Source organism: Phoca vitulina, unplaced genomic scaffold, assembly GCF_004348235.1.
Source record: "Phoca vitulina isolate PV1807 unplaced genomic scaffold, GSC_HSeal_1.0 scaffold28, whole genome shotgun sequence".
NCBI lineage: Eukaryota > Metazoa > Chordata > Mammalia > Carnivora > Phocidae > Phoca > Phoca vitulina.
This window is the reverse complement of record NW_022589731.1, coordinates 11,353,162-11,378,645: the sequence shown is the minus strand read 5'-3', so window position 1 is coordinate 11,378,645 and position 25,484 is coordinate 11,353,162. Positions and strand designations below refer to the sequence as shown.

Sequence of the window (25,484 nt, the reverse complement as noted above, 5' to 3'; positions counted from 1 at the left end):
GTGTGTGCGTGTGTGTGCGTGTGTGCGTGCGTGCGTGCGTGTGTGTTAGAGAGAGAGATCTTGTGCAGCTGTGCAACCTCTCAGAGTCTCAGCCTCATCTATGAAATGGGGTCTGCTTTCTTTTCAGGGATATTGTGACGAATAAATATGTGCCTAGATGTTCAAATGCTTTTAAATTAATATATAAGGTGTTCTGTTATATTCTAATGTAGGTAAAATATGTATTCCCACAGTAAAGGAAAAGCCAGTTCAACTACTATGCTTTAAATCAAGTTTTGTTTTTTTTTCAAAGCAAGGTCTTCAATCTATGTAGAAACAAAAGAAAATCTAGCTTTCATCTTGCGTGTGTTAGCACTCTCAAAAGCCTTATGAAAAAGACACGAATAAAAAATATGATGATTTGGCGCTAGGACTAAATTCCAGAAGTTCATGTCATTGCATGTCCCTTAATCTATGAAATTGTCATTAAATTGAAGATTTTACCTTACCTTTAAATTTTTTTTTTTAATTTAAGATTTTAAACTCAACTACACAAGACAGCAGTCAGTACTGGAACTGAATGTGTTAACAAGGGCTGAAGGTTGTAACTGCAACATAAGTCAGCATTTATTAGAAATAACACAAAACTTGTAAAGCAAATACATCGGGAGTCTCAAAATTGTTACTCTAGCATTAATGACACTCAGCTTAGACCTCTTACTTTCTCAGTAAGAAACAACACAACGGTGCATCACTCCACGGAGAAGACGTCTCGCGCACACAGCAGGGCCCCCCACCTGAGAGCTACCTGCCCACAGAGGTCAGTACAGCCCAGAGCGGGACTTGCAAGTGGGCTGACAGGTTGTGCTTCAGCCAACAAGAGTGCACGGATGAAGTAAATCAAAAGATCCCTTGCTTTTGGCTGGAATTATATCAATTAGACAAGGCAGGAAGGACAATTTAATTTTAATCAGAAATTCTAATTGGCTACTAATCACAAAGTAATTTCTGAGGGCTATCTTGGAACAAAGCACCCCAGACAGTAAAAAAGCAGGGGAAGTGTTGTTTAAAACTCATGAATTATTGTCTGTAAGCACTAGAATCACCACGGCCAAGGCAGAGGAGGTTTTATTTGGAAATGAAATACACTATCAGGGCAGCCCATTTTTCATTCTTGGCCCTTTAGAACCTCTTCACAAAAGGTGCTAAACAGGGGAACCTGGGTGTAGCATCCGACTCTTGGTTTTGGCTCAGGTCATGATCTCAGGGTTGTAAGATCAAGCCCCATCAGGCTCTGTGCTCAGTGGGGAGTCTGCTTAAGAATCTCTCTCTCCCCCTCTCCCTCCCCATCCCACCTCTGTGCACTCTCTTTCTCTAATAAATAAATCTTTTAAAAAAGAAAAGTGCTAAACATTTTTATAGCATTATGCATAAGTGAGTTCATTTCACATCTAGACACAAAGAATTTGAGGCAAAGTTTTATTTCACAACAATTTTTACAAGTCCCTCCATGTTATCAATAACAGGAGCATTCAGAATCAAACAACAGTAAGGTGAGTGGTTGCAACCTGAACACCCCTGGACTTGGTCCCATTAGCAGAGCCAAAGTAAGATTATCAAATTAAATCTAGGAAGACAGCAAAAACATTACAACCAGACCTCAGATCATCAGGTCACAAAATAAAGAACACATCATCAGTTCTACCCTAACATGCCTAGAGATGTCCTGCTGATGGTTACAGAAGTGGTGAAAACATCAAATTTAACTTACTTAACTTTTTAACAATTTTTTCATTTCAATAAATTTATTTTGATTGGTTGGATTGTTTAAGAGGAAGAGAAGAATCTGTTCGTGTTTTTCAACCTATGGGTGAAGAAAAAAATAGTATTATTTAATTTCTAAAAATGTAAGGAGTACACTTTCACTTCAAGGAAATTCTACCCACTTGTTTCCGTAACGCTGTGCAACAGCAATTCATCCTGCACGTCCTTTCTAAAAGCAAATACAAAAAGCCATTAGAGAATACACACCATAACTAACAAAAAAATTAGGCATGGGTTCTAACTATAAAGGACTTGATCGATTAACTTCTCATTTGGGCTTTAATATTCTCTACTACTGCACCCTGGGTTTCACCAAATTAACGGCCCCATCTCCAAGGTTTTAAGTCTTTTGCCTATCATATATGGGATATCTCTTTGGCCAAGGGTAGGCCTGCCAAATAATCACCTCATGAGATATCCATAAGGTCCAATCTGAAAAATACAAACTCCTCTCCTCCTTTGGTCAGGATCGAAATTAAGTTGGAAATAATTCTGAATGCGAGACATTTCTGAAGCTCTCAATATCAATGCTATCACCAATGTGATCAGCTATGCTGCTGAGCCTAAGCTAAGGAAAATCTGGCCTGGGAGGTCTGCTTCTATCCAGTGGGTCCCCTCAGGGGCAATGTGAGTCGCACCTTGCCACTGGATTTGCAAGGGGGGGGTGATAAAGGGAACGTGACCACAGAGAGTAAGGAAAAACCAGGTCACCTACATAGATAACATCTGTTTTTAATTACACTTATATCTGTCATTAATTAAACTTGAAAAAAATACCTGTACTTAAAGCACTTTGCTTTTTAGATGTGATGTTTTTTGCCAGACCATATGTCACCAGCTTTTCAGCTATATTGATAGTACCATTTTCAGAGCATTTCTCAACCGACACTGTATGGACATTCTTGATAATTCCTTTTACAGAAAGCATTACACTCTGATTCAACATGAAATTTTTAAGTAGTTCTATTACTAATTGAGAGCAGCTTCCATTCAATTCCATTAGTCCTGGGAAAACAACTGAGTATTAATCTTTGAGTCCCTTTAAAAAAGATAAATATTTACATATATCGTCTAAAGACAATAAGCGGAAGTCTCACTTACTTTAGCTGGGCTTAGGTATGCTTTGATATACAATTGCTGTTGCATTAAAAAAAATCACTCAATAGATATTCACTGATCCCTATTATGTGTCAAGCACTAATCTAGGTCTAGAGGGCATAAAAAAGACAATTCTCTGCTGCCAGGGACATATGTCTGTTATAATGGGAGAAGCAAACAAAATTTTCCAACTCTTTCTCCGAGGCAAAACCAAAGCAGACTACGAGGAAATGAGTGAGCGCTCATCTGCTGGGACCACTAGGTAATGAAATCAGGAGTAAGGGTAAAAAGCTACTTTAGCATTCCCATTCGCTTTATTCAAACACCAGCTGAAGAGCTGAACATGTGCAGATACAGTTCACAGAAAAGTAGTCCCAAATGGTGTCATCTCTGGTCTCTCAAGAGAATGCCGTGACAGAGCGGAGAGACCCTCAGGTAAGGGTCAGATGGCCCAGTTCCCCCGGCCCTGCCACTTTTAGCTATGCAGCCTGGGGCCACACACAATCTCTAAACAACAGTGGGTAACAATGTAATCTTTGTGAGAATGAAATAAGGGATGAAAGATAAGAATTTTTTTTTGTAAACTCTGAAATGCCCATCTGATTCAGACATGGGGCTATAAAACAGAGGAGGAAAAAAAAAAACCACACAGATATCCCAATTGGAAAGTGACTTAACTGCCTACCTCCGAGGGAACATTTAATAATTTGGAAAGGAAGCTCCAGGTGGCTGGTGGAAATTGGCTGCACTCTGGAAAGAGGCAGAGTTTCAATGTTTCCATAGTCTGCATAGAGTACTTTCACATCAACATCTGATGCCCCCAGAACAATGGCACGGTACCAGAAGTCATCACCTGAAAATATAATGCAATCTCAGGTAAGAAGTTACATGCAACGACCCCCTCCCTCCCTTAAGATGGTTATTCACAGTTACATTTACATCAGTGAGAAATTCATGCCAACATTTCTGGTTAGAGTCCAGATGAAACAAAAGCATCACCTCTACTCCTTCTAGATCCTACTAAAAAGACAATTACGTGATTAAAAAGAAAAAGGCACAAAACCACAAGGATAGAGGACAAGAGAGAAGACAGTATAATATTGGAAGCTGGAAAGCAGATGGCAGGAATGGAAATGATTTAGCAGAGCTCAACCAAAGCTGGCTATGGGAAAGCAAAGCAACATCTTCCCTGGCATCTTAAATCCCCAAGCCCTAATAATTAATGCATTCCAAAGTAGTAGTAAGAATGGAACTGAAAATGAGGACTGGGTAAAGAAAGCAAACTTATTTCCCAAGACAACTGAACAGACTTTAGTTTACAAACACATTTATAGGTAATACTTATTTTTAAAGTTGCTAAAGAGGATGATCAGTTTTATGTTCACGTGTTTTAATAAAACTTAGAATGCCCTCCCCATTTCAAGGCATCTGCTCCTGCTCAAGGGCAGAAGACTAGAGGTTTCTTCTCCGGAGAGGATAAACCAGGTAGACTACCGGACTCAGGAACATGAGGCAGCACAGAGGAAGTTTACCGAGAACACTGCTGGGGGACCTGTGCACACCAAGCAGGAGACCACCATCCCAAGGCAAATGCACTTCAAGATACCAACAGCAGGAGTCCCCAGGGAAATGGCAGGGCCCCATCACCCAATAGTAGAGGCCACCAGTGCACAAGCTCTGCCCACAAAACAGCTTCCAATTAACTTCTAAGTGCCCCATCGAAGTGAGCAGCAAAGGATCAGCAGGCATATGAAGAAAGCTTCCAACATGGCAGAGAAGACCAAACCAAACAGGAACTCAAAGAAACAGGGAGAAGACAGGGACAATTAGAAGAAGGATATTAACACCCCCAGACAAATTGATTTCCATCCTTGAAATAAGAGCAAGTCAGTATTGGGGCGCCTGGGTGGCTCAGTTGTTAAGCATCTGCCTTCGGCTTGGGTCATGATCCCAGGGTCCTGGGATCGAGCCCCATGTTGGGCTCCCTGCTCCGTGGAAAGCCTGCTTCTCCCTCTCCCACTCCCCCTGCTTGTGTTCCTGCTCTCCCTATCTCTCCCTGTCAAATAAATAAATAAGATCTTTTTAAAAAAAGAGCAAGTCAGTATTAAAGACACTTGAAAAGACAAACAAAAGAGCTATTGAAACTAGAGATGTGGTATCAGAAGTGAAACACTCAATAAACTGGAAGATAAAACAGAGGAACTCTCCTGAAAAAATAAGCAAAAAAGGTGAAAGAGAAAAGAGGAAACTTAGCAGAAGAGTTTCAAGTCCAACATTAGAATATTTGGAGTTCCTGGGGCACCTGGGTGGCTCAGTCAGTTGAGCGTCCGACTCGATTTTTAACTCAGGTCATCATCTCAGTGTCTTGAGATCGAGCCCAGTGTGGGTCTCTGTGCTCTGGGGGTAGTCTGCCTGAGATTCTTTCTCACCCTCTCCCCTTGCCCTTCCCCCTCCCCCCGCTCTCTCTTCAAAATACATAAATCATTTTTAAGACACTGCTCTGTCCAGTGATTTAAGACACTTAACGACTGAGCCACCCAGGTGCCCCTAAATAAATAAATCTTTAAAAAAAAGAATTGGGGCGCCTGGGTGGGTCAGCCGGTTAAGCGGCTGCCTTCAGCTCAGGTCATGATCTCAGGGTCCTGAGATCAAGCCCCGCATCAGGTTCCCTGCTCAGCAGGGAATCTGCTTCTCCCTGTCCCTCTATCTGCTGCTCTGCCTACTTGTGCTCTCTGTCAAATAAATAAACAAAATCTTTAGAAAAAAAAAAAAAAGAATATTTGGAATTTCTAACAGAACAGAAAATGAAAGAAGGGAATAAAAAAATTTCAGAAAACTTTTTCAAAACCAAAGCTCATCAATTCCTAGACTTAAGGGCCCACCCATTAAAAGTGCCCAACACAATGGTAAAAACTAATGCCAAGTCCCATCATGAATTTCAAAACATGGAATGAAGAGATTACTATAAATTCCAGAGAGGGGGAAAAAATACGTACAAAGTTTGGAGAATCTAAATGACCTGTCTTTTGACCAGCAACATCAACAGCTTTAAGAAACCATAAAAGCAGGGCACCTGGCTGGCTCAGTTGGTGAACTTTGAGACTCTTGATCTCGGGGTTATGACCTTGAACCCCATGCTGGATGTAGAGATTACTTAAGAAAAATTTTTTTAAAAAGCAGTGCCTTCAAAATTTTAAGGGAAAGATGATTTCCAATCTAGAATTCTATATCTAGGCAAGCTATCCATTAACTATTAAGGTAGAATAAAGACTTTTTCAAACATGGGAGAACATAGGGAGATAACAGAAAATTTATCTTACACATACCTTTTCTCAGCTTCTGGAGGATGGGATATACCCAAATTTTAGAATAAATCCAAAGTAAGGATTTCAGAAAACAAGGTGAGATGAGAGAGGGAGAAACTGAGAAAACATGGTGGGATGGGAGGGAAATCTGTGAAACATGAGGGAGTAGTGTTGAAACAACCCCAGTAAGATGATGAAGGGAAACGTCCAGGGTGATGGTTCACGTCTAGAGGACAAGCAGTCTGGGTAGAAGGTCAGAAGGCAGCAAGCGCTGGTAATAGAACAAAAGCTGATAAAGTACATGAGGTTTCACTGGGAGAATCTGCACCAATGCAGAGAACTTCAGATAATCAGAGAAAGTATACAGAACACAACAATGTTGTAGTGTACTATGTGGCTAGGCTGTGAATAGTGTTTATGCAATTCCAAGAAAGTAACAGAAAATACTTATCTAACCAAAAATTGTGACATATTTCTATCAGGAAGAAAGGGAGGGAAAGTGTAGATCCCGTTATCATCCAAAAGAAGAGCAAAACTAAACATAATACATTTAACCGTAAATCTAAATTTAAATTAAAAATTTTTTTAAATGAACTCTATGTGGGCAACAGACCGAAAGCATTTTAAATCCGTTGCTGGCAAGAGGAAGATGAAATTGGCCCACTCACAAACTTTTGGCACATACGGACATTTCTTTAAGATGCCTACAGAGCAATATGCTTCCGGAACTTACAAAACAATTTTATATCCTTTGACTCAGGAATTCCCCAAATTTCTGCCCAAGAATATTCACTCCAAGTGTTATTATTACAAAAAGAAATTTGTTAACATGAAATATTAAACAACAGGACAATTGGTAAGTGTACCTGATTCAACAAGTCTTTTAAAGGCATTTATTCCTTTTTTAGTACATTCATAAAGTTCTACAAATTATTTGCAACTCTTCCATATATAAATGTTATTGGTCAACCATATACAGTAGAGTTTCTAGAGCTGACTATCTCAAAGTACTGACAGATTTGTAGTTATCTACCTATATCCTTACCTAAATATAATCTATGGTTATAAAACAGAAAAGCTGGATGACCCCAGCACATGAATTAAACCTACAACCTTGCTTTTAATTTCTTTAACAAAATGAAATGTGCACCTAATATAACAGAATACACAAGATTTCATGTAAAAGAGAACAAAACATTTCCCCTTTAATATTTTACTTAAAAGAACCTTACTGGTGTATTTGGCACAGCACGCATCTCCAATTTTGGGTCTGTAAGACACTCGGCTTTTCTGAGTATTGCAATATTCTAACAATTCAGCTGTCAATATACACAATCTTTCCTGATCTTCTGAAACATAAAAAAGCAATCTTTTGTGAAGAAATTTTCAATGCTGTTTAGACAGTATACAAAAACAATGTCAAATAGAATCACTCAAAAAAACCTGTTTACATTTATATTTTAAGAATACATAAAACCACTAGTGGTTACCTTGTACAAAAGGGATCTAATACTGGGAAGGGGTAAGACGGAAGCTTCTGGAAAGCTAATTTCTAGATCAGGGTGGTTATACTAGTGTGTTCACACTACAGAAACTTATTAAGTCATACTTTCACGATTTTTTGGTATACTTTTCAGGAAGTGTGTTATAGTTAATGAGATAAAACAAAGTACTTCTAATTCACCAGGATTCAATAACCCTAAGTCCCTGCTTTCCACTACACAGATTAAAGATGATGATTTGTAATACTGGAGATAGATTTAAGAGCACTTGTTGGTATCACCACAATTTGTGGTCTTACAATTTGAAACAAAGGTTCACTTTCTCAACCTCCAAGTACCTGCAATTATTTTGAATAGCCATCACCCAACTTGCACTAACTCTCCTTCTGACACTAAAGGATAAACTCAAATATACTGAAGAGATTTCTTAATTATAAACTTCCATGAAACAAGAAAACATTTATATGCTACTTTTCTTCAGGATTAGGCCCAGTATAAAACATTTCTCTAAATTTCTAAGCTATAGTATTATAGACTGATTTATAAAGTACTTTTTCAATGTAACAAATTTTCTTAAAAGGTGTAGATGGTTAGCTTTGTAAATGCAATTCAATATAGATAGTATCTATTTTTTGTGGTAGTATCTATTTTTAAAAAGAAATTATACAGCAATTAAGGAAACTATTTTCTTATAAAAAGCCAGAGATTAGACTGGGTTGGGTAGGTGCTAAATGCAGGGCATTTCCCTTCATGTTCACATTTGTGTTTGTATAACTAAATATGCCTGAAGTGTTATGATGGCCAGTTCTTCCTTAAAACATTGAATAAAACAAAAATCACCAGCCTCCCCCCTTCTCTCTCACTTCCTAAAGAGTTCAGATAAGCGCTTTCATTATACAGTTAAAAAGATAAGCATAAATAAGTCTCAAATTTTGGTTTCTTACCTGGCATCTCATTTGGTAGAGCATAAAACAAGTGTGGGTTTACGATTTCTAATATGGTTGCTTGTACAGTTTTATTAACTGGCAATTCTGTCGTCCTCCACTGCTCAGCTAAAGAGATGGCTGAAAACATACAAAACAGATCTTGTATAAAACAGATCAAAGTTGTTATTCTCTCCCAGCTTATTCAATTTATTTATCAACTGAATCAACATTCACAAATTCCTAAAATGAAAATCTGTATTTTCACAAAACAATCTATTCAGTTTGAGGGATTCTGTGTTACCAAAAAGGCCAATCTAGAATGAGAATCTTTGACCTGCTGCACTCATGTATTATTTCTGTAATATATTTCCAATTCCATAGTATATTTAATATAAACCTTATAACTGATTCACTCTTTAGGGGATACATAACTGTACGATGCAAGACTACCTAATAAATAACTACAATAAAAATGAGTACAGTGTTTAATAAAACCACGTTTCAATAAATTTTTTTTTTTAAAGATTTATTTATGAGAGAGAGAGTTTGCATGAGTGGGGGAGTGGAGGGCAGAGGAGGAGATGGAGACAAAGAATCGGAAGCAGACTCCACACTGAGCCAGGAGCCGGAAGCAGAGTTCAATCTCACCACCCTGAGGTCTCTCACCACCCTGAGGTCTCTCACCAACCTAAGGTCTCTCACCACCCGAGCTGAAACCAAGAGTTGGACGCTTAACCAACAGCTCCCCCCAGGCACCCCCAATAAATACTAATTTTAGCAACCTGTTATTAACCTATTTCCACAAAGCATGTTTTCCTACAGAAAAACTGCATCATTTGGCTAGAAAAATTTCATAGCCTATAAAAGCAAAGGATAACACAAATTTAAATAACAAATCAATGGTTTAAACACATTACCTTGAAGCCCCAGGACATCAACTTGAAGATCACGTTTACTAACGGGTCTGTTATTCGTCAAGTCTTTACGTGGCGAACTAGTTTTTAAAACCAGATGTTCATCAATCAGAACATCACTAATTATTCTGGGGTAAGAAGTGGAGAGATCAGTGAGCTCGATTCCCACTCCCTGTCCAGTGATTTCAACCACTCGGGCTTGGAGTTTTATCCCTGCAACGCACATCTGAAATCTTGCTATGGCTTCTTCAGTCCAGTGTTTGTTTCTAGGCTGTATATCTGGCAAATAAGAATAGCATTAAAAAGAATTCTGTGCCCAAGCTGGATTTTTGCCTCAACAGTATCTGGGACTGGTCCTTGTCAAGTGTTCCATTTGGGTCAGTGATTTTGAGTATCTTTTTTTTGCAATGTTCAATTACATTTCTACATCTTCTATGCCTGAGTCACAGATAACACATTTGTATACATACTACTAGGGTTTTGGAGCCTCGGAAATTTTCCTTATTTTCCCCACTAATATATCTTTACCTGGCATTTTTCCAATAGGCAAAAATAGGGTTAGAAGCCACTACTGTGTTCTGTTATATATAAGATGATGAGTTACTAATTATGCTGATAGAAGATCTCAACCATACACCTTCACTTCTGTGGACAGTTTTCTAATGGTGATTTTAAAATCTTATTTTAAACTACTTAACCAAAAATTATTTTTCTGATAACTCTGGCTTATACCCTTATTTTTAGAAGAACTCAAACTTGAGTGTGCATCTCAATTACCTGGAGGGCTCATTAAAACAGATTTCAGGGCCACACACTAGAATTTCCAATTTAGCAGATCTTGGTTGGGGACTAAGAATCTGCAGTTTGAATAATTTCTTAAGTTGATGTTGCTTGTCTGGAGGCCACATTTTTTCTTTCAAAGATTTTATTTACTTATTTGACAGAGAGAGAGAGAGAGAGAGAGAATGCACAAGCAGGGAGAGTGGCAGGCAGAGGGAGAGGGAGAAGCAGGCTCCCCGTAGAGCAGGGAGCCTGATGTGGGACTCGATCCCAGGACCCTGGGATCATGACCTGAGCCGAAGGCAGTTGCGTAACAAACTGAGCCACCCAGGCACCCTGGGGGCCACATTTTAAGAAGCATGGACATAAAACATGGTAATTAAAAATAATCTGAAACATACTTAGTGTAGTAAGTAGAAAGAAAACCTGCAAAAGGAAAAATAAAGAGCATCTATGCTGCCAGACATGAGCACTATTAACATTTTGGTATCCAACCTCCCATAATTTTCATGTGCATATGGAAAGACCCACATGCACATATGAGTTTCTTTTATAAAGAAACCTTTCAATAATAATAGCTCTTATAGATATATGCCAGGGAGTGTTAAGTGCTTTATATTTTTCATCCCTTTTATTCTTAATGACTCTTTGAAGAAGATACTATTATTTTCCAGATGAAGAAACAGAAGCACCAGAGAGTTTGAATCATTTGCCTAAGATTCTCACAGTAGGTAGCAGAGTTGGTTCCAGAGCCTGTCCTTGTAATCACAATTTTTTGTACCTCATAAACAATTCTTCATATCAATAACCCATGGTTAACATCACTTTAATGACTGTGTGGTAAGAGGAAACACTTAAATCGAACTTTGCATGTCAGAAAAATTCTGTTTCTAAGAATTCATTTAATCCTCACAACAACCAACTGAAATAGGTACTACTACTGTCAATTATATGGATCATCATTTAACCAATCCTCTGTAATTGGCTATTTAGGTGGTTTTGCTATTATTAACAGCAGTACAGAATTTCCTTGTAGGTAAACTGTGAAATTCCAAGATCATTTCTTTAGGATAAATTATTACGAGTAAAAATGCTGAGATAAAAGGTAGGAATATTTGAAGCTCTTAAGAAATCCTGCAAAACGCCTTCACACTGGTTTTCACTCCCATCTCGAGCACAGAAAAGCAGCTGCTTCCCTACTTTAACATCAACACTGAACATTTCGGCCCGTATCTTCAAAAGTACGTTTCTAAATTGTATAATATGAAGCAGGATCTTCTAGTTCACGTTAAAATTATAGATGTTAATATTTAAAAGTACGTATACCCTAAGTATTAGAAGACAGTTGAGAAAGTTTCTTATTCTGCACCATACCTACTAACCAGCACCGTATTCCTTGAAATGGAAGTTTTAAAAATTTGGATGGGATCATTTGGAGCTCATCTGCAGTAACTTCTTCCATGTTCCCATAATCCACAAAATGGACTTTAATGTTTCCATCCAATAAGATTTCCTTGACTAAAGCACGATACCAATTACCATCACCTATAATTAACACAGAGTTTGTAAAACATGGAACATTATTTCCCCTCTTAACATTTGAAATTTTCATCTTCCAAAAAAAAAATTCTTTGTCTAAAGTAACTAAATAAATTTGCTCTCTTTCTTTTAGATGATGCCTTTAATTTTTCATTCAGAAATCCCCAGAATTCTCAAAATCCATTTTTTAGAATACATCCAGAATTTTTATAGCACATTTTGACATCAGATGTAAATTAAAGATTCCATTCATCATGTATCCAATACACAAAATGTGAAAGTGAAGGGAAGACTTCATAACCTTGAACATATCTGTCAATGTGGAAATCTTACGATACTCTAAGGACAAATTGTTTTACTTGGTATTAGTAAAATAATGTAAAGAGCAAATAGAAAAACACATGCAATGAAATTAAGGTGTTTCATAAAATATACTTTCAAACTAAACATGCACGGGGTGACCAGAAAAAACCATGAACCTGCAGTGAACAGGTTTCCCAATATCTAATTTACTTTAATATCAGAAATTCTGGAAAGAAAAGCATTTAACAAATTTTAACAAAGTTGAAGTAAGAAAGTTTCATTTGGAGGTTCCTTGCTACAAAGAGAAGAGAAAACATGATACTTTAAGCATTCATTTAGTCTTGATTGTGAGAAATGTTTGCTTAAACATCAGGAAGAAAATACACATTAAAAAAATAAGGGCTGAATGTCAGGAAACAAAAGTCTCTATCAATGAAGTCATGATTCTATCAACTGCAACTTACCTGCAAAAGAAGCACAACATGGTCGCCCTATTTCGGCCTTAAAATCACTGGGCACCTTCTGCTGGCAATATTCTGCTAATGACTTGTTCAAATCATTGAGTTTCTTTAAAGCTGAAAACAGAATACACATACAGCATTCAATATTTTAGAAGCATGCAGAATACAGATCTTCCTCTAAAGTTGGGAAATGTTCTGATCATGCAATCTCAGGTATATTCCCAAGCAACTATTAAGTACACACCAGATGCTTTTCTCTTTTCCTTATTAAAAAGTTAATTGGGAAAATAAGTCGTTATTAGTTAATGCTCTTAGTAATCCCCTACTATGGCACTGTCATCAGCATACCAGAGCATGAGCTTTGCACAGGGATAAGGAAACTGTGTACAAGCCCGTACAGAAAGTGACATACAAGCTGTCCAGAAGGAGGACACATAAGCACTAAGAGGATGCAAAGATGTCTGCTAAGGAAACGCAGAGAGGTGAGCTGTGTGTACTAAAGCTTTTATAGAGAAAGAGTACAGACAAAGAGAGGGTACTCCAGAAGGAAGAAATGGCTCTGAGGCAAAGTACAGAATTAAGCAGCCAAAACTTATTTGGCAGGACCAGTTTGGCAAAGCAGGGAAGGTAAACCACTGAAGAACACAATAGCCATGTGCTGGGAAAAATACAAACCATGGAGAGCTTTAAAATGCTGAGGGGCGCCTGGCTGGCTCAGTTAGTTAAGTGTCCAACTCTTGATTTCGGCTCAGGTCACGATCTTAGGGTCCTGAGATGGAGCCCCACATCTGGCTCCCCGTTCAGCGGGGAGTCTGCTTCTCTCCCTCTTCTCCTCCTTCTGCCCCCCACCCCCTGCATGCTCTCTTTCTCAAAATAAATAAATAAATCTTTAAAAAAAAGAAAAAGAAAAGACTACGTGAACTTAGACATAGTGGATAAGACATAGTGGAAAGTACAAAAATCATTTATAATATTTTACCATTTATGCCTACACAAACAAGGATACATACATACAAGCATATTCATAGAAAAGATATTTATTATTTATTCTGAAAAGATTTAGAAAATTGAGAAAGGGACTGGGAAACTTACTTCCCACTATACGTTCTTTTTAACTTTTGGATTTTGTACATATGCTTGTGTAATCACCTATGGAAATAAAAACTTTAAAAATTTTTAATTTTATGCTATATGAAATAGTGGTCAATCTACTAGATGATTCTGAAAGGAGGGATGACAAATCTCACAAACTTTTTTTTTAAACTAGAAATAATGGCTTAAAATGGAATAAAATGCAATTAAGTATAACCAAATCTTTCTTATAAGTAGAAATATTCACTTGGCCCTTCTTGGAAAGACAGTACTTTTATTATTCAATAAACTCTTCTTCAGTTATTACCACACCAATGTATTTATAAGAGAAATAAATGAGAAGAGTCCACTTACCATCCTCTTGAAGCACATGGCAATAAAATTCACCAGGACTGTACATCATACAGACCACAACATCTACTGTTTGGTCAACAGCAAGTTCAACCCATGTCCACTCCAATGGACTTAGTTTTGCTTCTATACCCAAGGGAACTGTGAAAAAAAAAAAAAATGAACTTTTGCAAAATAAATGGTCAAAGTGGGGAGGGGAGGTAGGGCTGGTGAGGAATCTGCTTTTGAAGAACTGTATTTCCAGGGACTTTTAGTGACTTTACAAGAAAGTTAATTTGTATTACAGTTAGCCGAAACTACTTCACTGAATTTCACATTCACATTTCTGATTGATCCCTTCAGCTGCCAGTGACCCATAGGTTTTGTTTTTCAGTTTTCCAACACACTCATAATGTATTTAAATGAATGCTTGATTCAGAAAGACAGAAGACACTCAACATCCACTCTTTTTGAGAGCATGAGAACCCACACAAAGCCATCTGGATTCCAGCATGGACATTATCGAGCAGAGAGCTTACTCACCGCTGGCTTCTTTCATAACACTGGGCTTCTCGGCCAGCACCCCAGTCTCCCGGACGGCAAATCCAGCGTCTCTGAGCGCCTGAGCAATACTGAGGTGAGGCGTCACAGATTCATCTACAAGCTCCACCAGGGAGCTGTTTTCCAGCTTGTCTGCCACTTTCACCGTGATCATTTTGTTCTGCACAATTTTTTTCATCAGACAAATAGCTTCTGGAGTCCAAATTCCTAATGATGGCTTTACTCCTATCAAAGAATTTTTAAAAGAATATTAAAATACTTCTTATAAAAGCATTTAGAAATTCAGCTCCTAATTTCCACAAAGTTAAATTTAAGGAACCTGACAAATACCAGAACCAAAAAGTTCCACCTGAGCAGAAGGATTTTCTAATCATTAAAATGAAGGCAAAATTACAAAGCAAAAACCTATAGAAAACTGCTCTACTTCTATGTATACAAACAATAATTCCATTGATATGAAATGTCCAGAAAAGAAAATCTTGAAGACAGATTAGTGATTGCCTGGGGAGCTAGGATTACTGATGGGGATAAGAAACCTCATCAGGGTGATATCTATACAACTCAGTAAATTTACTAAGAATCACTGAACTGAGACTGAGAATTTTATGGTATGTAAATTATATCTCAGTAAGTTAAGAAAGCCATAAACAAAAGTATCATCAAACAATCCAGAAAGAAATACTGGTCCCTTACAATGACATAAAAAACATCAGCGGCACTTAAACTGCAAAGGCACTTGCAAATCAACAACCCAAGGTTATGCCTAATCTTTTCATTAAGAGCAAGTAACTTATGAAAAAAATGTTCAGTCTCATGGTAATAAAGTAATTGAAATGATTTAGTTTAAAACTTATCAAAATTGACCAATATGAACTAATACAGAGGTATCTATTTGGTGTACCAATGTGTGAAGGAATGGGCTCCCCCGCTATCTTTCTGGTAGGTGTGTAAACTAGTTCTACCCTTTCTGGAGAAAAATCATAACATATATCACAAACATGAAAAGAAACATACCCACAGACACCTCCATTTCACCTGAGGAATTTTGTAGTACAACTAACTATATTTTGCAGGCTATCCTAAGGAAATGATCTTGGATAGGTTGCAAAATGTAGTTAAAAGAACATTGCTATGGGGCACCTGGGTGGCTCAGTGGGTTAAGCGACTGCCTCCGGCTCAGGTCATGATCTCAGGGTCCTGAGATCAAGCCCCAGGTCAGGCTCCCTGCTCAGTGGGGAGTCTGCTTCTCCCTCTGCCCCTCCCCTCCGCTCATGCACTGTCTGAAATAAAATATTTCAAAAAAAAAAAAAAAGAACACAGCTAGTAGCAAAAACCTGGAAATATCCTTCTGATAATAGGATACCAGTTCATGTGAATAGGATACCAGTATATGTGAATGAAGGCTAAGAGGCCAATTTATTAACATGGAAAGAAGCCCTAGCTCCTGGTGGGATAAATTTTATATACAGTAATTTCTAAGCATATGTTCTAACATACTGTTTTTACAAGGAGGTTTTGCCCTACTTTGTGTAAAGAATCAGCCTCTATGATATTTATCAATAATACAGACTATAAATAGCAAAATTAATACTCAATTTCATAACCACAGGCACATTAAATTTTATTTTATTAGAGATAGCAAAGTAGTCCTGTGTATTTGAACTGTTCTATTAAGGATTATTTTTGAATTAAGAGAAGTTATATCCAAACACATTCTTTTATCTTCTGGGTAGTTTAATTAATTTCAATTCTAATGCTCTTACTTTAGGTTTTAGTATTTTAAGAATACGGGGACCACGAACATTTCATACCTGCCAGCACACACTTTATAGCTTGCATTGGCAATTCCAGCAACTTTGGAGTTATGGGACAGAGTCTTGTCAAACTAAGGATTTCAAAGTTTCCATAATCTACATATCCGACCAGTACAGACTGTTCAGAAGCATAAGCTAAAACAGAGGCACGGTACCACTGACCATCGTCTGAAAGAAGGAGAGATCCGTCTCAAATGATTTTCCAGTGCAGATATACACAAAAACTTTCCCTCCCAAATTTAGAGATGCTCATCTGTAGGTTTTACTTTAATAGAATATCAGGCTTTATTGAACAACGTACGCTTAGTCAGCATTGCTACTTCTGCTGCTCAGAAGCCTTCGACTCCTAGAATCTCCCCTTTATGCACACCTTACTAGACCACTCATGCCCTGGGTGGTCATGACTTACAACAGGCTTTGTCTCCCCCACAGACAGTTAACTCATTAGGACAGAGCATGTGTCTGGGTCTTGTGAACGAATCCACAATGACGCCTTGATCAAACAGGAACAATTTGCTAAGCATCAAGCAGGGCTAATTTTAGAATACCTGGCAGTGAGGGTCAACCAGACCCCACCGACCAAGCAATCTGTTCACTGGAGGCTCACTTGCATCTCCCCTTCTGTGAGGCCACTGACTTGTTTCCCTCCAGCAGGGAAGAACTGAAGCCAGTTATCACAGCTGTGCCATGATGGCTCCGTGCTTCCAGGCCCTCTTGCTATTCCCAGGAAAACTGGTGAAGACAGGATCCTGGAAGATTCCACATTCACATCCTGAGGTCAACATTATCTGCACCAGTCCCCAAAACTAAAGGGCTGATAAAACAACAGAAACTTCCTTTACCAACTCCTCCAGGATTCACAGGCCCTCTTCCCTTGCACACTTGGATTCAGTTTAACTGTACATATTTAAATGATTGGTGTGCTTTAATTGTCAAACTTCAAATGCAGGCATCCAGTGCAAACTGAAGATTGTTTCATTTATTTTTACTTCATTGTAAGTAAAAAAAAAAATCAGTAATACTCTTCCCTCACCTGAGAATTGCGCACAACAGATATCACCAATTGTTGGATAAAAATCTGAGCGTGGAGGCACTTGACCACAGTACTCGCTAAGAGATGCCTGAAGTTCAGCGAGCTTATCTGTAGATACAGATCACATCTTAAACACCAGAAATACAAATCTACACATCATCTTCTTTTTCACATGTTGAGTCTCTTGAAGTACATAGGTTATCCTGACAGCACAAATCAAGAAAATTTACTTACGTCCGCTTTGCAGCTGTTGACAAAAGAAGTCTTCTGGAGTCTGAATGTGGGCAACCACACCACAAAACTCATCGCCTACATTCAAAGTTAACACTTTCGGGATTAAATCACTTCTATCCACAACAACTCTGTTTTCAGCTGTCATTTTTCCAACATCCTCAAGATCATCTTGACAAAAAACAGAAAAACCAAGGCATTTTGTTTCATTAATCTACTTTTGCAGCTTTTCAGGCCCAATCATGCTCAACACCTCTAGGCCTTAACACATGTTATTCTTCCTTCCCAGAACACACTCCCAATCCCCCAGCAACCTGGTTATTTCTTGCTCAGTGTAGTGTCACCTTGAAAACACTTCTCTCCTAACCCAGGTTAGGTGCCCGTCCAGGTGCTCCCAAGGCAGTTTGCGTGCACTTCCTCTCTCATACCATTTTATCATCTCTTCTCTGTGTGTCTGCACTGACCACAGAATACCCTCCATGAAGGCACCTCCACAGACCCTCAGTGAAGCAAATACTGCCCAGAAGACTTTCGTTCCTTCCACTGGATACCTCTGCAACACTTGCTATTATTACTGATAACTTCCTCCTAAAAGCATTCACCCTCCTGTTGCTCTGGCAACTTTGTCCCTATTCTCTATCCACCTCTCCCATCATGGCTTCTCACTCGATGTTGTAGGCCCCAGGTTTTTTTTTTGTTTTTTTTTTTTTTTAAAGATTTTATTTATTTATTTTGACAGAGTGAGAGACACAGCGAGAGAGGGAACACAAGCAGGGGGAGTGGGAGAGGGAGAAGCAGGCTTCCCGCGGAGCAGGGAGCCCGATGTGGGGCTCGATCCCAGGACCCTGGGACCATGACCTGAGCCGAAGGCAGACGCTTAACGACTGAGCCACCCAGGCGCCCCATGTAGGCCCCAGGTTTAGCTCCCCTTTTTTTCCCCGACTCCACACTCTCCCTAAGATACCACCAGCAGTTATGGTTTCAACCATGACTCCTATTAGACCAGTAAGTGTTTGGTTTTCTCCTCTAGATGGCAAAGAATTACTAAAAACTTTTTGTCAGAGCGGTCATACCAAAATTCGTGTTTTGAGGATATCGTGTATGCAGTACTGTAAGAATACAGACAGCAGACAAAAGGTAAAGTCAGAGACAGTTGTTGCAATAATCCACAACTGGTAAGGATTCCTGAACTAGAAAATAGTAAGGAAAAAAAGGATTTTAAAAAATAAAAAAGTCACACAAAGGATATTCAGGAAGAAGAACCAATGAAGACTTGGCAACCAATCAGACAAGGCAAAGGACAGGAGGTAAGGATAAGGTAGATTTAAAGATGAGTCAACCTTGTTTATACGGAAGGATGCACCTAACCACAGCACCATTAGCCTGGCAATCACCTCTGGATGAATGAGCAAGAGACAATGAAGTATGTCTGCATCCAAAGTAACCGGTAAAGGAACAAAGGAAAGAAGAAAACACGGCAACAAACAACACATAAAACTAGGCAATGAGACAAATGCTGGTAGCAAAACTTCTTGCTTCTCTTGTTATACTACATGGAAAAACCACATAGAGGGAAAATTAAACTAAGGAAATGTTAACTAAAAACCCTTCAACTCGGGGCGCCTGGGTGGCTCAGTCATTAAGCGTCTGCCTTCAGCTCAGGTCATGATCCCAGGGTCCTGGGATCAAGCCCCGCATCAGGCTCCCTGCTTGGCAGGAGGCCTGCTTCTCCCTCTCCCCCTGCTTGTGTTCCCTCTCTCGCTGTGTCTCTCTCTGTCAAATAAATAAATAAATAATCTTTAAAAAAAAAAAAAAAAACCCTTTAACTCAAAGTGTCATATTAAGTACTTTAGAGATTTCTGATGATCATCATGTCAGGGGTTAAGACGGAAGACAGGCAGGGAAGACTAAGATTAGACAATGTACTACTACATGAAAAAAAAAGTATCTTTCTTCCATAAAGGTTAAAGAATGCCTATCATTTCCATTAAATGCAACAGTGTGACAGGTCTGCCTTTGTGTGTTTAGTAGAGAAGATATTCTTCAGTACCTAGAGTCACTATACTGTTCAGTATTAATCTGTATACTCACTTGGATCTGCACTTTGCTTCTTAGAATTTTGTCCCTTGGGTTTCAAGCCATATCCCATTTCTATGAGCACATCATCTAAGAGTTTTCCTAAAAATGATTAAGAAAATGTATCCCCACTGAGATATTATACCAAGTATTAGAAGAAAGGTATAAACATGAAACAAATGAATCACAACCATGTGTTCTAGAGATTATAGTTATTAATACACTGGCCTATTTCTTACCAGCTCAGTTTGTGTGCAAAATACAGTTTACTAATGCCCAGCCTTGAAAATGGAGACAAAATTCCCATTGTCATGTGGCAGAAAATTTTATAAAAATATTTCACCTCAAAATTCTGGATAACATTAAAGGTTTAGTTGCCACCTCACTTGCATGCTTAGTATGGCCACCATTTATGAGAAAAAAAATTTAGTGTTAAGCTAAGACTACTTTTTCCCAGACATAAAAGTATGGCTGAAACAAGGGGTAGCCAGCACGACATAAACTTCAAATTCCTTGAAATACCATCCAGAAGCCTGAGTCATAATACGAAACATACACAGCAAAGAAAGAAGATAGATTTTATATTTAATTTCACAAAAGATTTAACTGAATTTTCTACCAAGTCACCAACAGATACCGGGTCTCTAAAAGTAGAAGAGTGATACCTTGGAAACTGAGATGCAATTATTAGCACACGGTCAGAAGTCACTTTTCAAACACAAAGGTTTCCATCTCCACACTTAAATACTAGTCACTTACAGTCTCAATACTAACCAAACGCAGTTCTGTAAAGAGTCTTCAAGGAAAAAGCACTCGTGGTGAAAGCATGGACAATTTCATAAGGAAATTCTTGAATTTTTCTCCATAAATGAGTAGAAATCAGGAATGGTGATCATAATGGCCATATCAAAAGGCTAACACAGTCATCCCCACAGTAAGTCTGCATCTAGCCTTGAAGCCACCAGCTCCATGACCCCATGCCGGGTCTCTGAAAGACTGCCAACTACAAGCGCAGGGTTAAAGCCATACTTTCATCACACCCTGAAGGACTTCCGAGTGGAGCTTACTTGGCCTCATTTCATGTTTCTATTTCTTCTCTGTATAACAGGTGAAGACTAAACAACACATTAAGTGCTCCATCTAAGAAAGATTTAGATCTTACCTGAACCTGGCAGCATAACATCCACAGCAAAGGTAACCACTTCTTCTTCTAAGATGTTGACAATCTTTATAGAGCAGTACTGCTCCATTAACAGTGATTTAATAGTTTTGACACATTCATTGCTCCAATTCCCCTCTGCTGGGATAACATTGGCCACAAAGCACTTTATGGCCTGAAAGATTTTACATGAGTTACTAAAAAATTAGTATTTGAAAATGATTTTTTCTAATTAATAACATGAAGATTTTTTAAAGATAATATATTTGACACTGAAAATTTATCAGAAATCTTCAAGAATTAAGCAAATAAACAATTTTATGTGTAATTATTTGTCTCTTGTGCTACTCTATCCACAGTGCTTTTCCTTTTGGGACTTGAAGCTTAAGAAATTCATGAAAGAATTATTATCCCTCAAATACATATAAATTCAGGTTGCTTCCAGACAACGTAACAAACATAGAAATGATTGTTTTAAAAGAAGAGATGGATAAGATGTCCCTAAAAAATGCTAAGTTTCTCATCTAAGGAAGTATTAACTAAATAAGGCTTCTTAAATGGATCCAAGAAAGCCAATGAGTATTTATCTGCATTTAGTAAAAGATGAAAAATATACCAATAGGTACTTTTTTATAATACATCACAGAATAGAGCAAATATTGTGACCATCAAAATATTAAAAACAGTTCTTTGGGGACACTATTAGGAATTTAGAAAGTAAAAAAGACTCACACATGGAGGAAATAAGTCAATGTTTCTATTTAGTTGATGAATTCTGTTTACTGGAATTATTTCTTCATTTCCATAATCAATATATAAGACTTGTGCCTTCTTCTGCAGCATATCAATATCTTGTATTATTACTCTGTTCCAGGTCTGAAAGTGGAATATAATGGTGCTCTGCTTCAAAACCATATTTCACAATTTTAGGCTTAAAAACTCTCAGCCAATCTACAGAACATGCAAAGGAAAGGCTACAGTTCTGTTCTGAGGCAGTCAATTAACAAGTTAATCTTTTAAGAATCTGGCTAAGAAATCCCTAAATTTGTCTATTTAGGAGACTTTAATGTGCACAATTATTCCCGGGTTAGTCTAGCCCAGGAGACACTACGACACACTAATGCCTCAGCTACAGAAATAAACACAAGCTGCAGGACTCACCATCAGTCTGTAACTAGCAGAAGAGGGGCCCATAAACAGAGCTGGAGGGGGTCACCCAACAGACTTACAATACCGACAGGACAAGAAATGGGAATGTGACAACAGCCTCTGGTTAAGCCAGCAAATGCATTATTAAAAGCTCTGGTGTCGAGTTATAGGACCAAAGTAAATTAAAACATCATAGTAAATAATTCATTTCATCAGCAGTTACCTGATCAACAGTGTACTTGGCAACACAAACTTCCCCCTTAACAGGAATGTAATCCTCCTCCTGAGCTGTATTTGCATAGGTTTCCTTTAAAGTCGCAGAGAGTTGGTTCATGTATTCTAAAACTTCTGAAGAATATAACTGCACGTAAAAGTCACTTGGGTGTTTGAATTCAGTAACTGTACCCTTTCAAGAGACAAAAAATGTGCAATAATTCACTGAGAACACAAGCAAATGTGAATTTCTTAAAGCTTTCTAACAAGATTGAAAAAAAAGTTTTAAGACAGTTTTTGCAATCAATTTCATCAGTTACATTTTGAAGTTATCTTATAAGCTCAAAGTAAAAACAGAAAACAAGGGAAAAAAAATCTATAGTTCTTTGGATCTCTGTCTATAGAAATTAAACAACAAATACCTTTATTTCCATGGTTTTCCTGAGTTGTAGACTTCTCAAATCAGAAAACATTATTTTATCAGCACAAATGGCTATTTCTTTAGTAACTCCAAGAGGATAGTCACCCTGGGTTTAAAAAAAACAAAACGCATGAGTGAGTTACTTAGACAAGCACGTGTTTCAGGGGTACTGTGGCCACCATTTGCTGGAATTAAGGCCAAAATAGGCCCTGAGGCTTGAATAAGAGAGCAGAGAAATAGTGTACACCTTCAAGAGCCAAGGAAACCCACTGTCCAAAGGCAGTGTACACAGCAATGGGATCACTCAAGAATCAGGCCATAATGGTGATGATAATGTTGAGTTTATAAAATAAGAAGGGGGGTTTAGTGTTTTAGGTTTGCACTTGTTAACATTTTAAAAGAATGAATATTTGAGGAAGTCAGATTTTTTTAAGTAGAAGCTAGGACCAGCTAGAGAAGCCTAAAAATTATAGACGAGCTGAGTACTACTGATATTTTTCAGATTATGAATGATTTAGCCCACACAGTTAACTAAATGGAAGGGGGGTATTACAGAAAAAAATGCTGCTTCGATACGAGGGCAGTATACAAAGAATGCAGTACACAAAGCCAGAGAACGTGTGCATGCGGGGACCACAGAGAGGAGCTCTCTCTCAGGAATCCAATGATTTTACACTGAGACACAGGCATCTCATCTCAAGTCCTTCTGGGAAGTGCTGGGCACACACAATGCTCAAAAATCCCCAATAGTCACCCAATCGATCATTAAGGTGTACAGATTTATTCAACAGGAAACTTTTGTTTTTAAATAAACACTGGTGCAGGGGCGCCTGGCTGGCTCAGTCAGAGGAGCCTGCGACTCGATCTGGGATCTCGTGAGTTCGAGCCCCATGTTGGGGGTTGGAGATCACTTGAATAATCACTGGTGAAATGGAGAAGTCATAAGTATTTTATTTAGCTTAAGTCCTCTTAATTCAATAAAAGGAAATCATTCAAAATTCTAAAGGCAAAAAGTACATCATACCTCATTTTTCACTTGCATGTTCTTTGTTTCAAAAGGTGATTTACTATCTTCACGTTTGTGGAAACTGAAATAAAGCAGCTGATTATAATACTTATAGTACAGAGCCAATTAAGAGTAGGGGCCACAATGATTGAGTCTCAATCATCAAAATCCAGAAGGAGAAAAACAGCTTCCTTCAGAGAGTATCACAGTAGTAACAAAGCAAAATAGTCCAAGGCTGGCTATGCAACAGTCTACCCCCGTGTGCGGGCTTGCCTCTTCCAAAGCCACCTAATTAAAGGGACATACACAGCCACGATCTCCAAGCCCCAGCTTTCTTATCTACAAAATGGAGATAATCCCTACATGACCTCAACAGTTTGGAGGATCGAATGAACTTATAGATGTGAAACTGCTTTGTAAACTGGTATATGCCATGCCAGTAAAATTTTCATATTTTAAAATCACAATTCATGAGGCACTGTGAGAGTTCTACCTTATCAAAATTCAGGAAAGAACACATGATTAAAAGGCATTCTAAAGCTCTAATTATTACAAACACAAACTTAAAAGTTCTAACTCTGAATATGTACTAATAAAATTATATTCATGAAAACTCAGTCCTAAATTTGTAAGCTCTTCATTTCAGATTTGCATCCTTTATGTTACACCTCAGTAAATAAAATAACAACTTCTACATAGTTATGGCTTGCTTACCTCATTTGATCCTTACCACATCAAAAAAAAAATCCTCTTAAATATTCTCTAATGAATAAAAATTATACTTACTTTTGTTGAACAGGTTTGCACACGATGCTGTGTGCTGACCAGTCCCTTCTTTGGCATGCTATGGAGCAATAGTATGTCTGCTTGCACTGTGAACACCTCAGCGATCCTACAGAACACAGCCCGTAACATCACCAGTGTTTTACTCCAAGTATTTGTTGCTGAGAGCAAGACATTTTCAAAGACCAGACATATCAATCACTATTCTATTAATCACATCAAGAAGATTACTTGAAGAGGATTATGCTGTTTATGATTAGGCGTTAAGATTAAATTCTTAAAGCTCTCTCAAATTGCAAATAGGAATGCAAAGGTGAAAATGAGGAGGACAGACTGAAAACCTAACTACCTTAAAGTAGAGCCCAGAACATTATAAAAGGAACAATCAAAGGAAATAGAAAATGTGTGGTAGTGAAAAGAGACTTGTGCAAGCAGACTCTGACATGGCTTATTACCTCGTGCCATTAAAAAAAATACAAAACAAAAAACCAATGAAGAGAATCACACCCAGAAAAACCCGGGAGGTTTTTTAAATAAAGTATTAAAAAATCCTATGAATATACAGGCAGAAAAAAAACACATAAAACAACAACAACAAAAAACCAGGCCTCAAATGCTTCTACTCAAAAAAAAAAAAAAAAAAACAACTAAATAACCAAATAGCCAGTAAGCACATGAAATACTGCTCAAGATCATTCACTGATCATGAGGGAAATGCAAGTTAAAACCACAATGAGATACCAGTACACACCCATGAGAAGGGCTAAAGTTGAAAAGATCAACAGCACCAAGTGACAGAGATGTGGAGCACGCAGAACTCATTATCATTGGGAATGTAAAATGGGACAACTACTTAGGAAAATGGCTTGGCTGTTACCTACTCTTTGACTCAGCAATTATACTCGTAGGTATGTTCCCAAGAGAAATGAAAACCTATATCCACACAAGGACTTATACAAAAATGTGGAGAGAGCTCTATTCATAA

The 25,484-nt window shown here is 38.1% G+C and overlaps 1 protein-coding gene across 1 annotated transcript in view; it reads right to left on the bottom strand.

The window, feature by feature from the left end:
• Positions 1 to 1,750: 1,750 nt before the first annotated feature.
• Positions 1,751 to 25,484, bottom strand: part of TDRD1 (tudor domain containing 1) — a 44,066-nt gene continuing 20,332 nt past the window's right edge. The window contains exons 6-26 of the mRNA XM_032423005.1: positions 24,503 to 24,608; positions 23,735 to 23,798; positions 22,712 to 22,816; positions 22,300 to 22,482; positions 21,660 to 21,803; positions 20,931 to 21,102; positions 19,784 to 19,870; positions 17,696 to 17,863; positions 17,462 to 17,569; positions 16,426 to 16,596; positions 14,597 to 14,839; positions 14,078 to 14,215; positions 12,635 to 12,745; positions 11,703 to 11,873; positions 9,552 to 9,827; positions 8,653 to 8,772; positions 7,439 to 7,555; positions 3,587 to 3,754; positions 2,581 to 2,808; positions 1,926 to 1,972; positions 1,751 to 1,843 (exon numbers count right to left, since the gene is read on the bottom strand). Coding sequence (XP_032278896.1) covers positions 1,751 to 1,843; positions 1,926 to 1,972; positions 2,581 to 2,808; positions 3,587 to 3,754; positions 7,439 to 7,555; positions 8,653 to 8,772; positions 9,552 to 9,827; positions 11,703 to 11,873; positions 12,635 to 12,745; positions 14,078 to 14,215; positions 14,597 to 14,839; positions 16,426 to 16,596; positions 17,462 to 17,569; positions 17,696 to 17,863; positions 19,784 to 19,870; positions 20,931 to 21,102; positions 21,660 to 21,803; positions 22,300 to 22,482; positions 22,712 to 22,816; positions 23,735 to 23,798; positions 24,503 to 24,608 — 3,020 coding nt within the window. The remainder of the gene's footprint in view (positions 1,844 to 1,925; positions 1,973 to 2,580; positions 2,809 to 3,586; positions 3,755 to 7,438; positions 7,556 to 8,652; positions 8,773 to 9,551; positions 9,828 to 11,702; positions 11,874 to 12,634; positions 12,746 to 14,077; positions 14,216 to 14,596; positions 14,840 to 16,425; positions 16,597 to 17,461; positions 17,570 to 17,695; positions 17,864 to 19,783; positions 19,871 to 20,930; positions 21,103 to 21,659; positions 21,804 to 22,299; positions 22,483 to 22,711; positions 22,817 to 23,734; positions 23,799 to 24,502; positions 24,609 to 25,484) is intronic.